Genomic DNA, 22,310 nt, shown 5'->3' on the forward strand with positions numbered 1-22,310 from the left:
TTGTGTGTGTGTGTGTGTGTGTGTGTGTGCGTGCGCACGTGCACTCATGTGCTCCTGCTTGAGTACATGCAGGGGATGGGCATAAGTGATGATAAACTTGATGGTAAGAGGAAGATGATTGGTTAAAAGAAGATTTCTTGGCCGGGTGCAGTGGCTCACGCCTGTAATCCCAGCACTAGGAGGCTGAGGCAGACAGATTGCCTGAGCCCAGGAGTTCAAGACCAGCCTCCTGGGCAACATGGTGAAACCCTGTCTTTACAGAAAATACAAAAATTAGCCAGGCGCAGTGGTGTGCACCTGCAATCCCAGCTACTCAGGAGGCTGAGGTGGGAGGATTGCTTCAGCTTGGGAGGTCCAGGCTGCAGTGACCCAGGATAGTGCCACTGCACTCCAGCCTGGGCAACTACTCTGTCTCAAAAGATAATTTCTTACCTGACAGGTAAATGACTTGGTTTGGGTGATACAATCCGTGAATAGACAAAGCAGAAGTCTCCTGACTCTGAATGCCCTGCTTCAGCTACTGCTGCTGTTCCAGAAATGTCTTTTTGCGTGTGTTTCTGTGTATACTCCTTGTTCCCTTCTCAATCCCCACTGGATGGTGATTAACCAAGTTCCTTGCTAGAGGTCTGAATTATTCTATCACTTTTTAATATTTGCTGTTACCATCCCAACCCTTAATATTCCCTGCAAAGGGTAGGTAAACACTTTTCTAGTAATTTTTTTTGTTTACATCATATTTTATTTTATTACAGTCAATAAATATACTTTTATATATGAAATCATTATAGAATACATATTTTAAGGCACTAAGTCTCAAAAGTGAAGGAACCTGTTATACTTTGCTCTCTAATTTGAAACATTAAAAGATGAGAGGTAAATCTGCCAACTTATTTTGAGTTTGCAAGCTTACATTTAATAGAATAAATCAGGTAGCTTCATAAATCAAGCAAGAAAATTAACAGGCTAGAGTCTGAACTAATAATCTTGACATGGTTTGATTATCACTTGGTTTATTCTGATTACTCATTTACCTTTTCATTTATGAATCTAAACTGACAATTTCACCTTTAGAGGTACAATAGAGCTATTAACTGATGAGACACATCTACTCATTCTCTATAACTCTGGACATCGCATCTTGCATTAAAATGCAAATCATTCATGTCTTGAGCCTCTTACTGAGCAGTGAATGTGTATCCGTGCACATTCCATTTCTCTTTCTGCTGGGATTTTCTTTGGAGTCAGTGGTGCTGTCCCTAAGCAGTTCTACGTGGGCTTCTTTCAGCATCTGTAAGACAGGCGCACAAAGCTCCAGTGGGCATCCACCTCTAATCCCAACCAGCCTCCACGAGACTGACTTAACGAGCCCACACACAAACAAAGGACACAGAAAAACCAAACAAAACAACACTGCTTGCTCCTTTCTAACCCTCTCCTCAGTATCTTCAATAGACATTTGAAATGTGATGTTAACAGAAAATCTGGGACTCCGAGTCAACTTTTCATAAAATGTGTGCCAACTTTGCTAACCATAAAGTGGGATTTCTTGTGCCGAACACTTCTTTTGTTTTGTTTTGTTTTGTTTTGTTTTGTTTTGTTTTGTTTTGTTTGCAGGACTCTTTTTAATGCTTGGGGAACCAGTAGTTACAGCTGCGATTCTGTCTTAGACTTGATAAACTATTCTTGACATCAAAGAATAATTGATTCCTGTAATTGGTTTGTGTTGTTAGACGAAACAGAAGCCATGCCGTTAGCAAATCACTTGCTCTCATTCAAACAGCCTGATGATTTTAATAATGAAAAAAGACTTTGCTGACTCCACTGGATGCGCAGGCGGGCTCGAGGCACTGAGTGTTCCTTTATGCATCGAACTCATAAACAAATAAATTATGCAACAAAGCCTCTCAAGTTTTTGCCTTTCTGTTTCCCAGCCCAGGGTGCTCTTTCTCACACCCTGGGCAGCTCAGGAGAGAATGGCAAGGCCCTCTGCTGGAAGCACATCAAATGCAGAAACTAGGCCAGGCGGTGCGAGACGGTTCCCAGGCCCCACTGCCATTCGAAGCTTACGCTGTAGTTCGTTTTAGAACCAAACTCTGGCACTTCAGAACCTCCCTGCTAATGCTTCTGCTGATTGTAAAGGCAGTATGTGAGAATCGGAGGCAGCGTCAGGCAGCCCCCAGGAAAAGCAGGAAGGAGGTTAGGCGGTTTTTAATTCTCTCTCTATATATTTTATAGGCCCTCTTTGCAGGCCCACGAGGCTGTTTTTGGAATGGGAATGATCCTGTAAGAATGGTTCTTTGGCTTTAGTCCTGTCAAATGATGTGACACTTGCTGTGGAAATGTAATTGTGCCCTCAAAATTGCAACAATAAGACAACCTAATACAGGCTGGTATTGTTCTAATGGTCACTGCACAATTTTTTGAAAATTTGTATTGCTTTTTTAAACATTCCCCAAATTTTAAACATTCCCCCTAAAAATAAAGTAGCCGACTCTTACCTTTGTTTTGCATGGAGTATTCTCAGAGGTCACACTTTCAGTTTTGGTTCCCATAGCTTCTTCTAAAACTAAATCGAGGAAGGTATTATGGAGAAGACAAAATAACATAAAAACCTTAAGAAAAAAAAATTTTTGGTATCTTAGCAATACCTTTAATGAAGAACAGAAGGAAATGTTATGTGTTAAAAGAATGGGCCGGGCTCTGTGGCTCATGCCTGTCATCCCAGCACTTTGGGAGGCCAAAGAGGGCGGATCACAAGGTCAGAAGTTCGAGACCAGCCTGGCCAATATGGTGAAACCACGTCTTTACTAAAAATACAAAAATTAGCCGGATGTGGTGGCACACGCCTGTAGTCCCAGCTACTCAGGAGGCTGAGGCAGAAGAATCACTTGAACCTGGGAGGCAGAGGTTGCCGTGAGCTGAGATCACACCACTGCACTCCAGCCTGGGCGATGGAGTGAGACTCCGTCTCAAAAAGAAAAAAAAAAGTCACTATTAAAATTACTTTAAGATTCTTTTGTAGTATTTTACCATTATCATTTATAAGTGGCACTAAGCCCATTTTACCTACTCCTCATTCACTTTATTCAAAGGAAATTCTTCTGGCCCACTATTAATAACACTCAAGCTCTGAGTTGGTGCAGACATAGAGTGACAGATTGCCCCAGGCCACAAGCCACACTCTCTCCTCTACCCTGCCCTATGGGATCAAAGGACACATCTGCTTGTGAGGAATGCTTGCCAGGTCTGGGTGTGAGCATGCTCTCTGAGTCCAAAGACAGTGACCCTATTATTAATAACTTATGTGGACTCTCAAGTTTCCAAGCATTCACTATTCATATCTATTTTCTATGCTATATTGATTCCTAGCTTCTCGCCTTTATCCTAACCCCAAAAGGCTGAGAAATGAGTAAAGAAGTTGAATTTTTTCTTTTTTTTTGAGAGACAGGGTCTTACTCTGTCACCCAGGCTGAAGTGTAGTGGCACAGCTCACTGCAACCTCTGCCTTGCAGTCTCAAGTAATACTCCCACCTCAGCCAAGTCCCAAGGAGCTGGGACTCCAGGCGCACGCACCACCATGTCTGGCTAATTTTTGTATTTTATTTTTTGTAGAGACCTTTCATCGTGTTGCCCAGGCTAGTCTCCAGCTCCTGAGCTATCCTGATCTCAACTCAAGCGATTTGCTTACCTTGGCCTCTGGGATCTTATAGGCATGTGCTGCTATGCTGGCCTGAATTGTAAAAATATAACTAAAGCAAAAACGACAATATCTATCATTTTTATCATGCTTTATGCTCTTCAACATGGTTTTACAGTGCTAATTTACTTTCTAATCCAGTGTATGTTCATAACAAAAAAATAAATTAACCTAGTTGCATAATATGGGTAAACAAAAGATATACTTTTATGATAGACTGTAATTCTGAATAACAAAGGTCCTCAAAAGTTAAATAGTAAAAGATATTTTAATATTTTAAATATTTTTAAAGAGAAAAGCAAAAGAAAAAAATAAAAATTAAGGCCGGGTGCAGTGGCTCACGCATGTATCTCGGCACTTTGGGAGGCTGAGGTGAGCAGATCACGAGGTCAGGAGTTCGAGACCAGCCTGGCCCACATGGTGAAACCTGTCTCCACTAAAAATACAAACATTAGCTGGGTGTGGTGGCACACTCCTGTAGTCCCAGCTACTCAGGTGGCTGAGGCAGGAGAATTGCTTGAATCTGGGAGGTGGAGGTTGCAGTGAGCCGAGATCCCACCACTGCACTCCAGCCTGGGTGACACAGCAAGACTCTGTCTCAGAAAATAAATAAATAAAAATTAAAAAATAAAAGTTAAAAATGCAAAGTTAGGCTGGACGCGGTGACTTCCGTCTATAATCCTAGCACTTTGGGGAGGTCAAGGCGGGTGGATCACCTGAGGTCAGGAGTTTGATACCAGCCTGGCCAACATAGTGAAACCCCATCTCTACTAAAAATACAGAAATTAGCCCAGCATGGTGGCAGGTGCCTGTAATCCCAGATACCTGGGAGGCTGAGGCAGGACAATTGCTGAAACCCGGGAGGCGGAGGCTGCAGTGAGCCGAGATCACAGCACTACACTCCAGCCTGGATGACAGAGTGAGACTCCGTCTCAAAAAAAATAAAAAAAAATAACCACGCAAAGTTAAGTGATTCAGCATATAGCAAAGAACTGTCACACTGTAGCCTATATCTTTTTTTATTAGAAATGTTTCATGTATTAATCACACAATGCTGAAATACTATACACTGTAGTATTTGTGGTGCATGGCACAATGCAGACATGCACTTTTAAATATGCTAGCTAGTCTAAAGTAAAAATAAATGGCAAAACAGTATGTTCTTTCAGCAAAAACTTATATTTGGAGTTATATGAATACAAACTGAAAATTTCAATTTAAGAGTCCATGTAGTTACTTTTCAGCTATCTTTTTCCAGTCCTAAATGGAAAGTTACACATTTATTTCTTCCCTGCCTCACTTCCATCATGAATAACAAGGTGCATATGCTCATTATGACTAGACCAGGGCTTGAGGGGTGGGTTTGGGAGAGGGAACAAGAAAACATCTTAAAGATCCGTGGACCCACCTGTTAGAATCCCATCAAGTTGGTCCACCATGAACTTTGCATCTTCTTCAGTGAAGCACATAGGTGGTTTTATTTTAAGTACATTTCTATGAGGTCCATCGGCACTGAGAAGCACACGTTTTTCTTTCATCCTAATTTGTGTAGGAAATGCATGTGAGTGCATGCAAAGGATAACTATGATTACTGAAGAATTATGTGAACATAGAGCAGTTTAAGTATTCTGCATTTAAGAAGCCCACATTATAAATAGGACGTATTTAAACTTTCCTTTTTCAGAGGGATGGGAGGAAGTCAAGCAAGCTTTCAAGTGGGTAGGCCTCCTGCAGCCAAGATACCAAACAGGTGGGTGTGGGGGTGAATTACTTGTAGATGATGTGCTGAGCTTCAGCTGTGGCAGGGGTCCTTTTCAGGTGGTCCTTCACTAAATCAATTCCAATAAAAAGGCCAATGCCCCTGCAAGAGGTGAAGAAAAACTTGACCCACAATCTGTCCACCACTTCATTGTCACAAAAAGTTAACACTATCACCAAACTTCCATTTAATTTCCAAGTTTAATTCTAACTAATCCAAGATACCAATCTATGTTCACAGTTGTTTCTACTTTTGGAAATAAATTAGTGTTTGTCATCCAGTTTTCTTTTCTCAATTATAAAAGAAAATGGCTTAAAAACAACCCTTTCATGCTATTTAGTTTCTTAGGATGTTAATGATGATAAATGTTAACATACATATATATGTCAATATTTCATACATATACATGAAAAATATCCAGCTTTTCAGAATAGCATTTTAAATAATTTTCAATAAATTATTTAGAGCTACATTAAGTTCCTTCTTTTCATCTTTTGGGTGCTGACATTATCCTAACTTTATTAAAAAAGTATAAAAGCCAGGAAAGACATATATCCAAATGTTTTTTTTTGTTGTTGGTTTATTTATTTATTTTATAGAAACAAGGTTTCTTGTTATGTTGCCCAGGCTGGTCTCAAACTCCTGGGCTCAAGCAATATTCCTGCCTCTGCCTCCCAAGGTGCTGGGATTACAGATGTAAACCACCACATCCCGCCCCACCCAAATGTTAACAGTGGTGATATCTGGATTCTGGAATAAGAATAATTTTTGCTGTCTCTGTTTTTTGCTGTTTTCTAGATTTAGTTTTATGTACTTTATTATAAACTTACAAGATAAAATATAAGCTATTATTATTATTGTTAGAGACAGGATTTCACCCTGTCACCCAGGCTGGAATGCGGTGGCACAATCTCGGCTCACTGCAACCTCTGCCTCCCAGGCTCAAGCGATTCTCATGCCTCAGCCTCCCGAGTAGCTGGGATTATAGGTGTGTGCCACCACACATGGCTAATTTTTTGTAGTTTTAATAGAAACGGGGTTTCACCATGTTGCCCAGCCTATAAACTACTATTATTTTGAAAAAAATGAGTAACTACATGACAACTTCATAATGAACATACCTAATATCTCCTATCAAAGTGTGTTTAGCCTTCTGTTTTTTCAGTAACTCAGTGAGATAATTCCCTACTCTTGTGGCATTTCCTTGAAGGTCTTCATTTTCAATTATATCCAGGACAGCCAAACCAACAGCACAAGATACTGGATTTCCTCCATACTGTAAAAAAAAAAAAAAAAAAAAAAAGACAACTGAGAAAATATACCAGTTGAATGAGTGGTATTCCCTCATCCACGAGAAATTTGGCTCATACATACTAAGTGAAGATATAATTTGAATAAAATGTTCTCTTATAATATTAGTTTCTCATATTTAGAATAGAGCATGATTCTATTTATTCAGGATTGAGTGAAAATTCATTCTAAATTATATTATCCAAGCTGCATAACTGGTATGAAGGACTACCAGTGATTTTATTTGCTCATCCAAACAAAAGCAGACATTATGTTGGGAGTTCAGGATTTCATAGTGTTGCCCAGTGAGGGAAATAGGGGTTTCTGCCCTTGAAGAGCTGAGTAAAAATAGCTAAGCAATGACATTTTCCACAAACAATTTATGTCCTCAGATTTGAATCTTACTTTTAGCTGTAACAAGTCCTATTATATATACTGAACAAACTACAATAATTTTTCCAAGCTTAAAGCTTATGGGGATAAGGCAAAGAAATATAATATCCCAAAGATAAAAATTTAGTATCTCTTATGACAGCTGTATAACATTTATAGTACTGAGTCATCAAAATACTTTAAAAGTGTTTTGGAAATTTAAGTATGATATGAAACAAAGAAATGAAAATATCATAACCCATAGAATTTAGCAGGGCAACCATCTATCATTGGAAAAATTAATAAGACTGTTTTAGGATGGGTAAAGATACACAAGCAGAAATACAAGGAGCATTTTGTCAGACAGAATAAAATCTGGTTAGATAAAAGTTTGGCCATACCTAATGCATGTGGGGCTTAAAATCTAGATGACGGGTTGATAGGTGCAGCAAACCACCATGGCACCTGTGTACCTATGTAACAAACCTGCACATTCTACTCATGTATCCTGGAACTTAAAGCATAATTATACATACATACGTATACATATATATATATATATATATATATATATATATATATATGTGTGTATGTATTTAAGACGTTTTATTAAAATAAGAAAAAACTTTGGCCAGAGTTCTGGGTGGTCAGCCAGCAATACTGAGCTTTATTCTATACTACATTGGCAAAAAATGTAAGAACATGCATTATTTTTCCTTCTTAGCATTAAAGTTGGAGACCAAAATGTACCGTATTAAAATATTCCATCCCAGAGCTGCTGAAGGCTTCTGCAATTTCTTTGGTTGTTACCACACATGCCACCGGGTGGCCATTGCCCATCGGTTTTCCCATTGTGACGATGTCTGGAACAAAGTCTTCACCATACATTTGGAAGCTCCAGAAATGTTTCCCGACTCGGCCAAAGCCCACTTGAACTTCATCAGCTATAAACACACCTCCTGCACCATGTACATATCTGAAAAGCAAAGCGGCAGTCTAATGCCTTCAGGTCACTGAGAGCCCCAAACCCACCCGCAAAGATGCAAATTATTGAAGACCAAAAAAAAAAGTTGTTAACCTGAAGCCTTAATTTTTGTTAAAAAACATTTCAGTACTCTAAACCCCACATAAATGTCATTGACTTTACAATATAATCACATAATTTTTAGATTAGATATATTCCATACCAGTTGGGTTTGTGCTGCTTAAAGTAAGCTATATTGCAGTATTTTTTTTAAGAGATGGGGTCTCACTCTGTTGCCCAGGCTGGAGTGCAGTGGTATGACCAAACTCCCTGTAACCTCAAACTCCTGGGCTCAAGCCATCCTCCCACCTCAGCCTCCCGAGTAGCTGGAACTACAGATGTGTGCCACCATGCCCAGATAATATTTTTAAAAAGTTTTTGTACAGAGGGGGACCTTGCTATATTGCCCAGCTGGTATTGAAGTCCTGGCCTCAGGTGATCCTTCTGCCTTGGCCTCCCAAAGTGCTGGGATTATAGGCATGAGCCACAGCACCCAGTCCTATTACCGTATTTTAAGTGGGAAGAGAAAGAATCAAACAAGTAGTTGTTAACAGGGTTGGTTTTCAAATATTTACTAATTGAGAAGCCTTGTGTAATGGTTAATACTGAGTGTCAACTTGATTGAATTGAAGGACACAAAGTATTAATCCTGGGTCCCTGGGTATGTCTGTGAGGGTGTTCCCAAAAGAGATTAACATTTGAGTCAGTGGGCTGGGGAAAGCAGATCCACCCTTAATCTGATGGGCACAATCTAATCAGCTGCCAGCGAATATAAAGCAGGCAGAAAAATGTGAAGAGGAGAGACTGGCCTAGCCTCCCAGCCTACATCTTTCTCCCATGCTGGATGCTTCCTGCCCTCAAACATTGGACTCCAGGTTCTTCAGTTTTGGGACTTAAACTGGTTGTCCTTGCTCCTCAGCTTGCAGACAGCCTATTGTGGGACCTTGTGATCATGTAAGTTAATACTTAATACCACCGTGTGTTTGTGTGTGTGTGTGTGTATGTGTGTTTGTGTGTATATGATATGTGATATATATATGATATATATGATATGTGATATATGTATGTGTATATATATATATCTATATCCTATTAGTTCGGTCCCTCTAGAGAACCCTGACCAATACAGATTTGGTACTAGACAATCAGAGAGGATGCAGGCTGGGGGCTGGAGCAGAGTTCTGAATCCCCGCTGTTGGACCATGTGTAAACCTTGTACTTGCTGGATCTTGGGGAAGGCTGAGAGAGCATCCAGGAGTCCTGGGACGGCAGTCACTCAGGTGTGGCTATTTACCAGCTAATCAGGAATTATTTTAATATGTTAGCAACTAGTATGGCCCTGCAGAATTGTCATAGTGCTCTCAGTTTGACCAAGGAGGCCCAAGTCAAGTACATACTCTGCCACTTTCTGGAAGTAGCCTGCTGGAGGAATTATTTGTCCGCCACAACTCTGCATGGATTCAGCAATAAAGGCAGCAATCTATACAAGAGAAGATGGTGTCAAAGTCCATTAGGTCCCCCTACAACCCCCCTAAAAAGAGGATATCTTATAGAGCAGGTTATTTTAAAAATGGCTAGGAATAGATCTGTAGCAAGTGGCAAATTGGCCATTTGATTAAAGAAAAAGGAAAAGGTGTCTATGCAGGAAAAGCAATTGATTTAAAGCTTTAACTTCTGAAAATCTAGGGTACCAATAAAGCTACCATGAGAAATAGAGGAGATGAGAGAGCAACTTCCTTTTCTCTATCATTACATGCAGCAGTTTCATTAGGATGAACTGAATAAGACTGCTATTTTTGTTAGTCTTTGGTTATGAACCTGTAAAAAGTTACCTAGGTTCCAAAAGCATTGCTGTGATGCCTGTTTCTTAAGCTTGGTGAAGTAGGGCTGCTTGAGGCCAGAATTTGCACCATGAAAATGGGAGGGTGGTTTGTGACCACACACTATAGTTACTGTGCTGTATTTCTAGGTTTTGCCCTAAACCACGCTTAACTCAACAGTGGGCAGTTAACAATAGGAACTACAGATGAATCATTCTAGAGACTAAGAAAAGAGAAGTAGGAAATAGATAATGTTTAAGAGAAAGCACAAAGAATGTGAGATAAGAAATCAAGAGAACCCAGGTTCTAGTTCAGACTACCCCTTAGTAATTGTATGGCCTCGAGTTAAATCCTTCACTTTTTAGATATTTGGTTTCTTAGCTGTAAAATGAGGCTGTTGGACTCAAGATCTAATATTCTGAAGCACTGATCTTATATTTGTCCATTGCTTTCATCACTGCTAATATGATAGCAACAGTCCAACAAATGTTGAATGCTAATGTTCTCGAAAAATTATTCAAACCCTCTTTTAGCAGCAAAGAGTCCGTAAGATCTTGTTAATGTAAATTTTTTCCTAAAAGTGTTGCTTGCCATTTGTTTAAACAGGTACAGACCACATTTGAAGAGGAAGAATATGAAGCTTCCCACAACACATAGAGCTGTAGGTCTGCCTGCACAGATGTTTCACATAAGAAGATACAAAAAAAAATGGGTTGGGGAAAAAAAAGAAGCAGTTAAGAAATGTGAATGGCTCTCTAGTCGTGAAGACAAAAATATTTGAGTTAATTAGAAAAAGAAAAGGCCTCATTTTTATTTCAGCTAAGGTTTTTTTTAAAATAGCCAAGTCTATGCCATAAGCCAATTTTAAGGCAAAGTACTGTCAAGTTGCATTAAAATCCACATAAGTAACCTACAGATGGGCTGAGAATTGAACATTAAGCTGAAGACAGTAGGGTGAAGACCGAGAAAGTGAAAACACTTTTTTCCTGCTCTCAAGGATTTTGTTTCTGTCTTAGAAGTCCAGGCCCACATCGGAAGAACATTTTCTGCCTTGGCTTACCCAGGCGCAAACCAGCCCCAGGCTCCATGGCTTCAAAAATGTTGAAGTTCAAGGGAAGCACCAAGGCTCCCTTGTGGGTCTGGAAATCTGCATTGGTCCTGAGGTCCCAGGGCTACTTTGCCTCTTCTCTTCCCTTCACCATATAATGACCCCTACCCCTCTAGACTAGACCCTGCATACCACTGAAAAGGTCAGAATTAGGCAACCAGTTCTGGAACCAGATAATGGTTGTATTTCCAGGATAAATACAAGTAGACAGTGTTAGAGGCATGATTGTAATCATGCATTTTTGAAATTTGAATCAAGTGAAAATGTAACTAGAGAAGAGCAGAAAGGGTCATTAGATATAATCCTTTTCCATCTCTTTAGTGAATCCCAACAGTTTTAATCCCTTTTATAAAAGATGCTGAGATGTTTCCAAAGCTATAAATACAAACCTTCCTTCCACTGTTCTGAGCATCTTCAATGATTTTCTTCACTTCATCTGCATAAGCACTGGCTGGGTCTGCATGGTCTTCTCTGTATTTTCCTCTGTAAGTATCTGGAGTTGGTGCCTGAAAACGTCAAATAATGCAGTTGCTTGTAATTTGCCCTTTCGACAAACCTTAAAAAAAAGGCATTTCCCCACAAGAACATGTTAGAATGGTGATCATGTGAACTTAAGATACTTTAGGTTTTTTTGTTCTTTTTTTTCCTTAACATTTCTAAATTCTGTTTAGAACTGACATCTTTGAATTGTGAACAGAAGCTTGGATTTGCTTCCAGACTGTTATAAATCAAGACTATATCCCTCTTCACATAAATAGAACATTCAAATCAACTAGTGATGATACTATTTAAAAATGTCAGTGAATGGAAACTGTATTAACTAGCCTGTATTTAAAATGAGCCAACACCGATCAACTGTATTACAAATCGTAATCATTCGGAAAACTAGAGTGTGTTAGCACTCACTCCAGATCTTAAAATCTTGAAAGTACTGATGATTTTCAAGAAATTTGGCCAGGCGCGGTGGCTCACGTCTGTAATCCCAGCACTTTGGGAGGCTGAGGTGTGCAGGTCTCTTAAGGTCAGGAGTTTGAGACCAGCCTGGCCTACATGATGAAACCCTGTCTCTACAAAAAATACAAAAATTAGCAGGGCTTGGTAGCGTATGCCTGTAATCCCAGCTGCTCGGGAGGCTGAGGCTGAAGAATCACTTGAACACGGTAGGCAGAGGTTTCAGTGAGCCAAGATCATGCCACTGCACTCCAGCCTAGGTAGCAAAATGGGACTCTGTCTCAAAAATAAATAAATAAATGAATAAATAAATAAAAGAAAAGAAAAAAATTATACTGATCCTCAGTTAAGACAAATACACCAAATATATTTCACTTTTTCAACAACTCGCTTGGTTTCTTTATTTTACTTAATAAAGCTATATAATAATTTAACATTATTATACAGAGCAATTTACTTTTTTCTTTTCTTTTCTCTTTTTCTTTTTTTTTTTGAGATGGAGTCTCGCTCTGTCACCCAGGCTGGAGTGCAGTGGCATGATCTTGGCTCACTGCAACCTCCACCTCCCAGGTTCAAGCGATTCTCCTGTCTCAGCCTCCCAAGTTGCTGGGACTACAGGCGCCTGCCACCACACCTGGATAATTTTTGTACTTTTTTAAAGTAGAGACAGGATTTCGCCATGTTGTCCAGGCTGGTCTTGAATTCCTGACCTCAAGTGATCTGCCCACCTCGGCCTCCCAAAGCGCTAGAATTACAGGTGTGAGCCACTGCGTCTGGCCAAGTGCAATTTAAACACACACTTAGTTCAACTCTGAATTTTGAGTTGGCATTTGTGAAAGAAAATGTAACTGAAGATTAAGGAGCAAGAAAAATAAAATGATAGCTCTGAACAACTACTAAACTAATTTTCCTATTGTAATACTCATCAATGTATTTAAAATAGATAAATAGATTTTAAATAACATTGTCATTATTTAGCCCTTTGACCTTAGCAAGCCACATAACTGCTCTTGATTTTAGTTTCTCTTTCATGGTTCATCTAGATGAAAGCATTGGGCTGGATTATCATTAAGCATTCCTCCAATACTAACATTCTGATTTAGGATTCTAAGACACTTACCACATGTACAAATTCTTTTTTGACATCTTTTCCTTTCTGAAACTTATATGGGCTAATCTCAATTAAGGATGATAGGTGACCATGGTAAGCACTGAAGAGAGAAAGAAAAAAAAAACAGTAGCCAAAATAATTCCAAGAGAGATGTTTTCAAATATATGAAAACCAGTGTTGCATTTCATCCATATGCATCCATCCAGGGAGAATCTCAACACTGGTGCCAGATTTGACTATATGGGATCTAATTTTTCATGGCAAAACTGGCCCTCAATGTGTGCAATTCTTCTTTTACATGTAATAAAACTCATAGAAAGCCAAGCATGTGTCCTCATTGACAATTTCTTTTTAGTTGGGAAAAACTGATGTATTTGGATTATATTGCTAAATTAGATTGTCTAAATGTGAAAAATTGTTTTCTATATCCTCATGCAATACTTTACATGTATGCATTCTTTAAATGTGTTAAAAGAATATGTGTTACATTCTAGTAAATTTAAAAACAACTTTATATCATAGAATGGGCATCTGTTTCTGTTTGGGATGATTTCTAAAGCATGTCTACTTGCAAATATTAGGCAAATATTACTTGAGAAGGAAAAGGAGATCTTTTTAAGAACTAAGATTGAGGCTAACCATATGCAGAAGAATAAAACTGGACTCCTGCCTTTTACCATATACAAAAATTAACTCAACATGGGTTAAAGACTTAAATTTAAGACTTAAAACTGTAAAAATCCTAGAAGAAACCCTAGGAAATAGCATTCTGGACATCAGCCTTGGTAAAGAATGTATGAATAAGTTCCCAAAAGCAATTGGGAAGGGCATGAAATGAGGTGCATATTTAACTTCACCCTCTACATCTGAAGTTATTGAGTGGGATGGAGGAGTAGACAGAAATTTAAATGAAAAAAAAAAAAATCCCTAGGCTAGGCTCGGTGGCTCACACTTGTAATCCTAGTGCTTTGGGGGGCTGAGGTGGGTGGATCACTTAGGGTCAGGAGTTTGAAACCAGCCTGCCAACATGGTGAAACCCTGTCTCTACTAAAAATACAAAAAAGTTAGTCGGGCATGGCGATAGGCGCCTGTAATACCAGCTAATTCCAGAGGCTGAGGCAGGAGAATTGTTGGAACCCAGGAGGCAGAGGTTGCAATGAGTGGAGATCGCGCCACTACACTGCAGCCTGGGCAACAGAGCGAGACTCTGTCTCAAAAACAAACAAACAAACAAAAACTCTAACAAAGATGGAAGTTGCCAGATTTCTGGTTTAAAATGTAATAAATTCATGTTTGAGAGGTAAGATTATATAGTGATTGTTAATAATTACAGGCTAATGAAAAAGTTTTAAATTTTACCTGGCTGCCAGTTTTCTTTAAAATTTGCTCTAAATTGTTATCTTTAAAATTAGTGACTGCGAATAATCGCAATAGTGAAGTGAATGCTTGAATTTTTTTTGGAAATTAATTGTATTCTTATTTGGAAAACAATTTAATTACTTACATGTTACTAGTGGCTCAATAAATAATGTGTGAAAAGTAATCCATGATTCATGCAAACTCCATGAAGCTACATCCCCCACAGTACCCAAGAGAGCCTCTCCCACTTCCTGGTACTTAGAAGGAATTAAATATCCCTCTGGATTTAAGCTGGCCTTGATAGCTTAATACATAAATTTTAAAAACATTGCTCCATATATCTGTCCTCTTTCACATGCGTTTATGTTATTAGTATGGATAGGATCAATACAATTTTGTCTCTGAAGAAGCTTCTTGCTTAGAAATCTTGTGTCCAAGACTTACTGGTCAAGAGTGATCACATCCCGGTGGCCTCTGAACTGCCGAGCCAGGCGTAAGGCTAAGTCGTTGGCTTCGGATCTATTAAGATAACAGAGAGAGAGGACACTGTGACACAGTCTCTTTTTAAAACATTTAGGATATGCCAGACACGGTAGCTCACGCCTGTAATCCTAGCGCTTTGGGAGGCCAAGGAGGGCCGATTGCCTGAGCTCAGAAGTTGGAGACCAGATTAGGCAACCTCGTCTCTACTAAAATACAAAAAATTAGCCAGGTGTGGCAGCATGCGCCTATAGTCTCAGCTACTTGGGAGGCCGAGGCAAGAGAATTGCTTGAACCTGGGAGGTGGAGGTTGCAGTGAGCAGAGATCGCCCCACTGCACTCCAGTCTGGGTAACCGAGTGAGACTCCATCTCCAGAACAACAACAACAACAACAAAAAACATTTAGGATGTTAATTACAAAAGTTGTAAGATTACATTTATTCAGAAACTTATAAAGTAGTAAGTTGAAATCCTCTCCTTCCTCTATCTTGCCTGCCCACTTTACCCTTCTAATGTAAGTTTCCTTAGATGTTTTCAATAAAGAATGAGACATATAGAAGAAACCCAATAAAAATTAAGGATATGCTGCCCATTTCAGACTGTAGTCTGGTTCAGCCACATAGTGACTGAGGACACGAAGAAGCCTTCATTAAATCTGATCTCCACAGGAGGAATGGGAGACTGAGGGCCCATTAGCTTGGCTGCCAACCCTATGTCATATTTACCCAACATTTGACTAGCTTCCTTCTCTGTAAAATGAGTATCAAATTTTTTCCTATATATTTCAGACAATCTAAATACACTACCCCAAAAAAGGAAGAAAATAATAATAAGTGGAATGTTTACTATCTGCTAAACATCATGCTGAGAATTTTACTTGTATTTATTCTCATAACATTACAAGTACTGCCATCTCCTTTATATGGATAAAACAGCCTCAGAGAGGTAAAGTAATCAGAATAAGGTCTCATAGTTAATATGAGGTAGAGCAGGATTCAGACTGAAGACTTTTTTACTTTAAGAATATTTTGTTGGCCAGGCATGGTGGCAGTGGCTCACGCCTGTAATCTTAGCACTTTGGTAGGCCAAGGTGGGAAGATTTCTTGAGGTCAGGAGTTCAAGACCAACCTGACCAATCTAGTGAGACCTTGTCTCTAAAAATAATAAAGTAATTTTTTTAATTAAAAAAAAGAATATTAGTCGCAGGCGCGATGGCTCACGCCTGTAATCCCAGCACTTTGGGAGGCCGAGGTGGGTGGATCACGAGGTCAGGAGATCAAGACCATCCTGGCTAACACAGTGAAACCCTGTCTCTACTAAAAATACAAAAAATTAGCCAGACGAGGTGGCGGGCACCTGTAGTCCCAGCTACGCGGGAGGCTGAGGCAGGAGAATGGCCTGAACCCGGGGGGGCGGAGCCTGCAGTAAGCTGAGATCACGCCACTGCACTCCAGCCTGGGTGAAAGAGCGAGACTCCTTCTCAAAAAAAAAAAAAAAAAAGAAAGAATATTAGTCTTGGCTGGGTGCGGTGGCTCATGTCTGTGATCCTAGCACTTTGGGAGGCTGAAGTGGGAAGATTGCTTGAACCCATGAGTTTGAGACCAGCCTGGGCAACATGGTGAAACCCCATCTCCACAAACAATACAAAAATTAGGCCAGGCATAGTGGCTCACCCTGTAACCCCAACACTTTGGGAAGCTGAGCCAGGCACAGTAGTGTGACCCACCACGCTGGACATAAGTTTGGTTTTAAAATATCTTAATGAAAAGTGAATCACAGAGAGTCATATAATCAAATATTCACGGAATGTCTAATAGTTAATTTTCATATATATTTCTTTTTTTTTTTTTTTTTTTTGACGGAGTCTCACTCTGTCGCCAGGCTGGAGTGCAATGGTGTGAACTCAGCTCATTGCAACCTGACTGCAATTCTCTTGCCTCAGCCTCCCAAGTAGCTGGGACTACAGGCGCACACCACCACGTCCAGCTAATTTTTGTATTTTTAGTAGAGACAGGGTTTCACCATGTTGGCCAGGATGGTCTTGATCTCTTGACCTTGTGATCCACCCTCCTTGGCCTCCCAAAGTGCTGGGATTACAGGCATGAGCCACCATGCCGAACCATATTTCATTTTTAAAATAGGAGTTTCTACTATATATCTATATAGCTTTCCCCAATATAATATTGCATTTTAAGCACATATTTAGACATGCATTTGCAAAAACATACTTCTAAATATCTGCATAATAGTCTGTAGAATGGATATATAATGATTTGAATTTACAGAATTTAAAAGTTGGGGCCAGGCACGGTGGCTCACACCTGTAATCCCTGCACTTTGGAAGGCTGAGGTAGGCAGATTGCTTGAGTCCAGGAGTTCAAGAGCAGCCTGGGCAACATAATGAGACATTCACTAAAAAACAAACAAAACAAAACAAAAAACTAAGTTAAAAAGTTGAGGCGGCCCGAGGTGCCTGCGTGGAGATGGCCAGCCTGTGGGTGTTGGTGCTGGCCCCAGGGTCCCCACGCTGACCCCGAGGCGCTGCTGGTGGCCCTGCACATGTCCTTCCAGACCAGCCCACGCCTCTTGGGGCTCCTTCTGGCTGGGCACAGTTGCTCATGCTTGTAATCCCAGCACTTTGGCAGGCCGAGGTGGGTGGATCACCTGAGGTCGGGAGTTTGAGACCATCCTAACCAACATGGAGAAACTCCATCTCTACTAGAATACAAAATTAGCTGGGTGCAGTGGCACATGCCTGTAATCCCAGCTACTCAGGAGGCTGAGGCAGGAGAATCACTTGAACCTGGGAGGTAGAGGTTGCAGTAAGCAGATATAGTGCCATTACACTCCAGCCTGGGGAACAAGAGCGAAACTCCATCTCAAAAAAATAAATAAATAAATGAAAGTTGAAATGAATCTATTTGAGTTTCCTTCTTTTTTCTTTTCTTGTGTTTGTGTTAGGGAAATATGCTCAATTTTCAACAATAAAAAATCTTTAAAAAGTCTAGCTTGTTGCCAGGCACAGTGGCTCACGCTTGTAATCCCAGCACTTTGTGAAGCTGAGGCAGGCGGATCACAAAAAATTAGCCGGGCATTGTGGCGAGCACCTGTAATCCCCGCTACTTGGGAGGCTGAGGCAGGAAAATAGCGTGAACCCGGGAAGCGGAGCTTGCAGTGAGCCGAGATCGCACCACTGCACTCCAGCCCGGGCGACAGAGCAAGACTCCGTCTCAAAAAAAAAAGTTTTAGCTTGTTTAGTAGAGTTATTTCTTGGCTAAAGTTCCTCATACACTCATTGAAAGACTATCTTGGCCTATCAATCCTTAAGCTACTTATTGCACTGCCTAAGGAGGTGAGCATCATTTGACCGGTTAGATTCAGAGTCATAGAATAAAGTGGGAGAACCAGAAAGGCCAGGTCCCTAATGTGTGATCACTTAGTGAATGGCAAGAAATTCAGCAAACCTTTTTGGACAAGCTCCACCATGAATCAAAAGGAAAGATTTGTGTGCAAGAGTAGACAAAGTTTAGTGGGAATGGGGAGGGGTGGGAAACCATGAAACATACCCTGAATTTGTAAAATAACAAACAGAGAGTTTCTCCGGCAGAGTTGCTGAAAGGCGCTTGGCATACTCAACAATGTTGTCGTGGAGGAATCGAGAATTTGTATTTAGCAGTTCCATCTGTTTCAGGGCTGCTTTGACCACTCCTGGGTGACAGTGTCCCACTAAAATTTATGAAACAAAAGCCCAAGAAATAAGTTAGAATTCTAAGTGCCTGGGAATGAGAGGAATTATGAAGCAAGCAAGCAAGCAAACAAACAAACAAAAGTTGAGTTCCTTTCTCTTCCATATTTTGCTGCAATTTTCCCCACTAGGACTACTGGCCCACTCAGCAAAGGAACTGCAGCCACTGCAATTCCCTAGACAAAGATTAAGTGTTCCAAGTCAGCTTTACTCCATGAACATTTCCTCCAAAGCACTGCAAGGACAGGACATTTACCATGGGCAACATTGTTGATGCAGTCCAAATACTGTTCACCGTTCTCATCAAACATGTACTGCCTCTGGGCTCTCACTATTTTGATGGGATCCGACGCAAAGAAAACTTTGCATGAGGGCCTAGAAATAATCAAAGGAAACACTTTGGTCTGGTAGGACTACTCTCAGTATTTTTCCTTCTCAATGAAGGTCCCCATGAGTGGAAAAGTACAATTACATAAAGGAAAGGGAAAACACAACCTGGATGACATACATCTCTTTTCATTTCATGTAAACCTGGAAACTTTTATGTTAATCCCCCATTCATGATATTGTTCACATTCCTTATGCTTGTTATATTAAATATGCCATGATTTGACAATTTATTAGAGGTACATGAATCCACTCTCTGATGGTTCTAATCACACAAACCAATAACTAATTTTCCTTTGAGAAATTTTGTTCTATCAGGAAAAAAATAACCAAGTGTTTTTGGGGGGCTTAATGTGTCAGAAACTGTTATATATTTTGTAAATATTATTTAATCCTGTCAACAATCCTATGAAATAGAGGTTATCATTCTCACTCTTATAGGTGAGGAGACCAAGGCACAGAGAAATTAAGAAACTGGTTTAAGGTTACACAGACGGAAAATGAGAAAACCAGAATTTGCAAGTAGGCTGTGTTGTGCTGTAGCCCAAGGTAGACAACTGTTTCCCCTTCAATCTAATGTATAAAGACATGAATAGCACTGAAAGCTAAATGCAAATAACCTAGAGTTAAATACTATGAAGGAAGTTTTATAGATCATTTTCCTTTTCATGTATTTTGAGTGGTACTTGTCCTGTATCAAATGGATTTTCCATTATTAAATAGTGAAATTCAATTATTCTTCTAAGCATTTAATATGTTGTTTTGAGCACAATAAAGTCATCCATACATTTATTTGGATGAATGTCTGGAGTATACATTTTAGCACGTAGAAATTTCATAAAGGCTTCTAATCTTGGCTTTATGAACATTTAAGAACTAAAGTTAAATATATTTATTTATTTTGGTGATTTTGCATACATACAAAAAAACCCTCACACACACTGGAGGTAGTTGTAGTAGTAGAAATATACTAAATTGATATGTAACCATTTAGAAGGAATTTTGATTATTACAAACAGTAGGTAACCTCAGATTTTAAAATTGCATAAGGTTGTGTTATATATTGATTTTTTTTAGGCATCATCAGCTGAAATGAAAATAATATTTTATAAGAATTTCTTATTGGTTCAAACTCAGCTGTTAGTTTATACCTACAAGTTAAAATCCAAAAAAAAACTTTGTTAAGGATGTGAGCTGAAAGCTGCAGACTTCACATTGCCTTTTTAATACACTTTCCACCTTGCCCGTCAGACTTCAGGTAAAGTTCTCCTTTTTCCAGTCAGCCCATGGCTACACTCGTGCTTTTAGAAAATTTGTTCTGCTCATGTCAGAAACCATTAGGCATTTACTGGAATCTAACTATGTAAGATTGAAAACTAACGGAGTGAGTGATTAGAAAAAGTAGGGTAGTGATTAATTAATGGAGGAAGAACTGGATTATTTTGATCCCACTTTGCGGCTGAGAGAGATGGAACTAGTCTTCCAAACCATCCAGAAACCCCTCCAGTTGGGGTGAGGAGCTTCAGTCTGAGAAACTGTCCAGCATTCCTCCGAAGAGGATGCGGATTGTTTTCTTACTTGTAACCCCAAGGGCTCTCTCATGCCCACTGGCCCCGCTGCAGTCGTTCATTTCAAGTGAATATTGCAGACGGTTGACTTTACAGTGTTCGAGGTCATTAATCATCATTTATATTTACACGTATCTTTTTAAAAACCACACACAAAACACCAACATGTTAATCTCATCTGCTTGCTCCTGTGAAGTAGAATGTTATTCCTACTTTCATAGAAGAGACAATTAAAGTAATTTGACAGAGGTCACACAGGGAATATGACACCCAACGAGGGCCAGAGCCCTTGTCGGTCTTATATACTCACCATTATATTACTAAGTCGTTTGTGACACGGGCAAGACAAGCAGGCTGGGGAGAACACAGCTTGGGAGACCAAGTTCGGTAAGAGGGATCTAAATAAAGTCTCTGCTTTTCTAACAGAAGTGGTTTCAAGTTTTTCTGCTGGCTAGATTAACCCTTCACCGCTTAACCAAGCATGCAAGAAGAAAAAGCTCACTTTAAGTAAAAATTGTCAGAATTAGTTTGTTTGCAGGGCCATCGTGAAAAAATATTTCTGAGCTCACAGTTTCCAAAAACTTGCGAGTTGGGTGGGGGTGGCGGAGCGCTATCTTTCTTCCACCCATCTCCCATCCCTGGAATGGTGTCGGCTATGGCTATTGGCCGTCATCCACCAACCCCTCTAGCCGGCCGGCAGCCCCCGCTAGTCCGCCGGCTGCAGAGCGAGCCGGGGACTTTCTCGGGCGGGCAGGAAGCCCAGCGCTCCGGGCTCCAGGAGCGTTTCTGGGAGCCCGCGCGGCCCCTGCAGGTGGAGGCGCGCGGGGCGCGTGCACAGGCGCGGCGGGCACGGAGGGCGGCTGCAGCGCATCGCTTGCTCCCTAGCCGGCTTTCTCTCTCCACCCTCTGCACTCGTTATTGCCCCCTCTCTGCACTTTCTTCCGGGCCAGGGTGCCCTTACCCGATGTGCTTCTTCCTCAGCGCCAGGGTGTCCCGCTTACTGTACAGCTCGCACATGGTGGCAGGGTGCAGGGCGCCGCGAAGGTGCAAGATGCCCCTGTCTGGGCAGCGCGCCTCCTACGCGAGCCTGGGACTGCCTTGGCGGCCCCGGCCTTCCTCCCGTTATCCCTCGTGGCGTTCTCTTGCCCGGGGCGTCGGAGGTCACTAGTGGCATCAACTAGCTAGGATCATCTCCCTTTTAAGTCTGGCTCTGGCGTTGCCCTTTGCCAAGCCCCTCCTTCTCCCCCGCCGGGGCCGCGGGCAGGTCGCCGGGCTAGCAGCTCATTCGCCACCACCCTGTCCTGCCAGGCCGGCTCGGCCCTACCCGCCCCTATCATTCCTCTGAATTCGCCTTTCATTCTCCTAACTTTGCCTCGTCTTTGCTTTTCCTCCTCCTCTGCCTGCGAATTCCCTCCTTCCCACGTTTTTTCTTGTTTCTTTTTAGTGTAGTCCTTTATTTTCTGGTAAAAATTCAGGAGTAAGGCCCTTCCCGGATCAAGACTCACTGCGCAGTCCGATAAGGTAACCTACCATTTACTCAGCACAAGGACGCGTCCTAACGAGAAATAATCCGGACTCAGCCTGTTATCTCCATTGGCAGTGATAATGTATGCAGTGTTTCAAACATCTCCTTTAACA

General features: G+C 40.8%; 1 protein-coding gene across 4 annotated transcripts; it reads right to left on the reverse strand.

The window, feature by feature from the left end:
• Positions 1 to 716: 716 nt before the first annotated feature.
• On the reverse strand, positions 717 to 21,870 carry ETNPPL (ethanolamine-phosphate phospho-lyase). 4 transcript variants are annotated; one of them, XM_003257721.2, is made up of 13 exons: positions 21,634 to 21,868; positions 18,974 to 19,092; positions 18,539 to 18,698; positions 14,936 to 15,010; positions 13,142 to 13,232; positions 11,460 to 11,576; positions 9,540 to 9,622; positions 7,869 to 8,094; positions 6,578 to 6,732; positions 5,469 to 5,558; positions 5,106 to 5,236; positions 2,499 to 2,566; positions 717 to 1,288 (listed from the first exon to the last, which is right to left on the reverse strand). In XM_003257721.2, the coding sequence occupies exons 1-13, from the start codon at positions 21,687 to 21,689 to the stop codon at positions 1,160 to 1,162; spliced, it is 1,500 nt and encodes a 499-aa protein (XP_003257769.2). In that variant the 5' UTR covers positions 21,690 to 21,868; the 3' UTR covers positions 717 to 1,159. The 4 variants fall into 4 exon arrangements, with proteins under 4 accessions (XP_003257769.2, XP_030675059.1, XP_030675058.1 ...); XM_030819199.1 differs by having other exon boundaries at positions 20,983 to 21,866; XM_030819198.1 differs by lacking the exon at positions 5,469 to 5,558 and having other exon boundaries at positions 21,634 to 21,870.
• Between the last annotated feature and the right edge of the window lie 440 nt (positions 21,871 to 22,310).

The sequence above is a fragment of the Nomascus leucogenys genome, chromosome 9 (assembly GCF_006542625.1).
Source record: "Nomascus leucogenys isolate Asia chromosome 9, Asia_NLE_v1, whole genome shotgun sequence".
Classification (NCBI taxonomy): Eukaryota; Metazoa; Chordata; class Mammalia; order Primates; family Hylobatidae; genus Nomascus; species Nomascus leucogenys.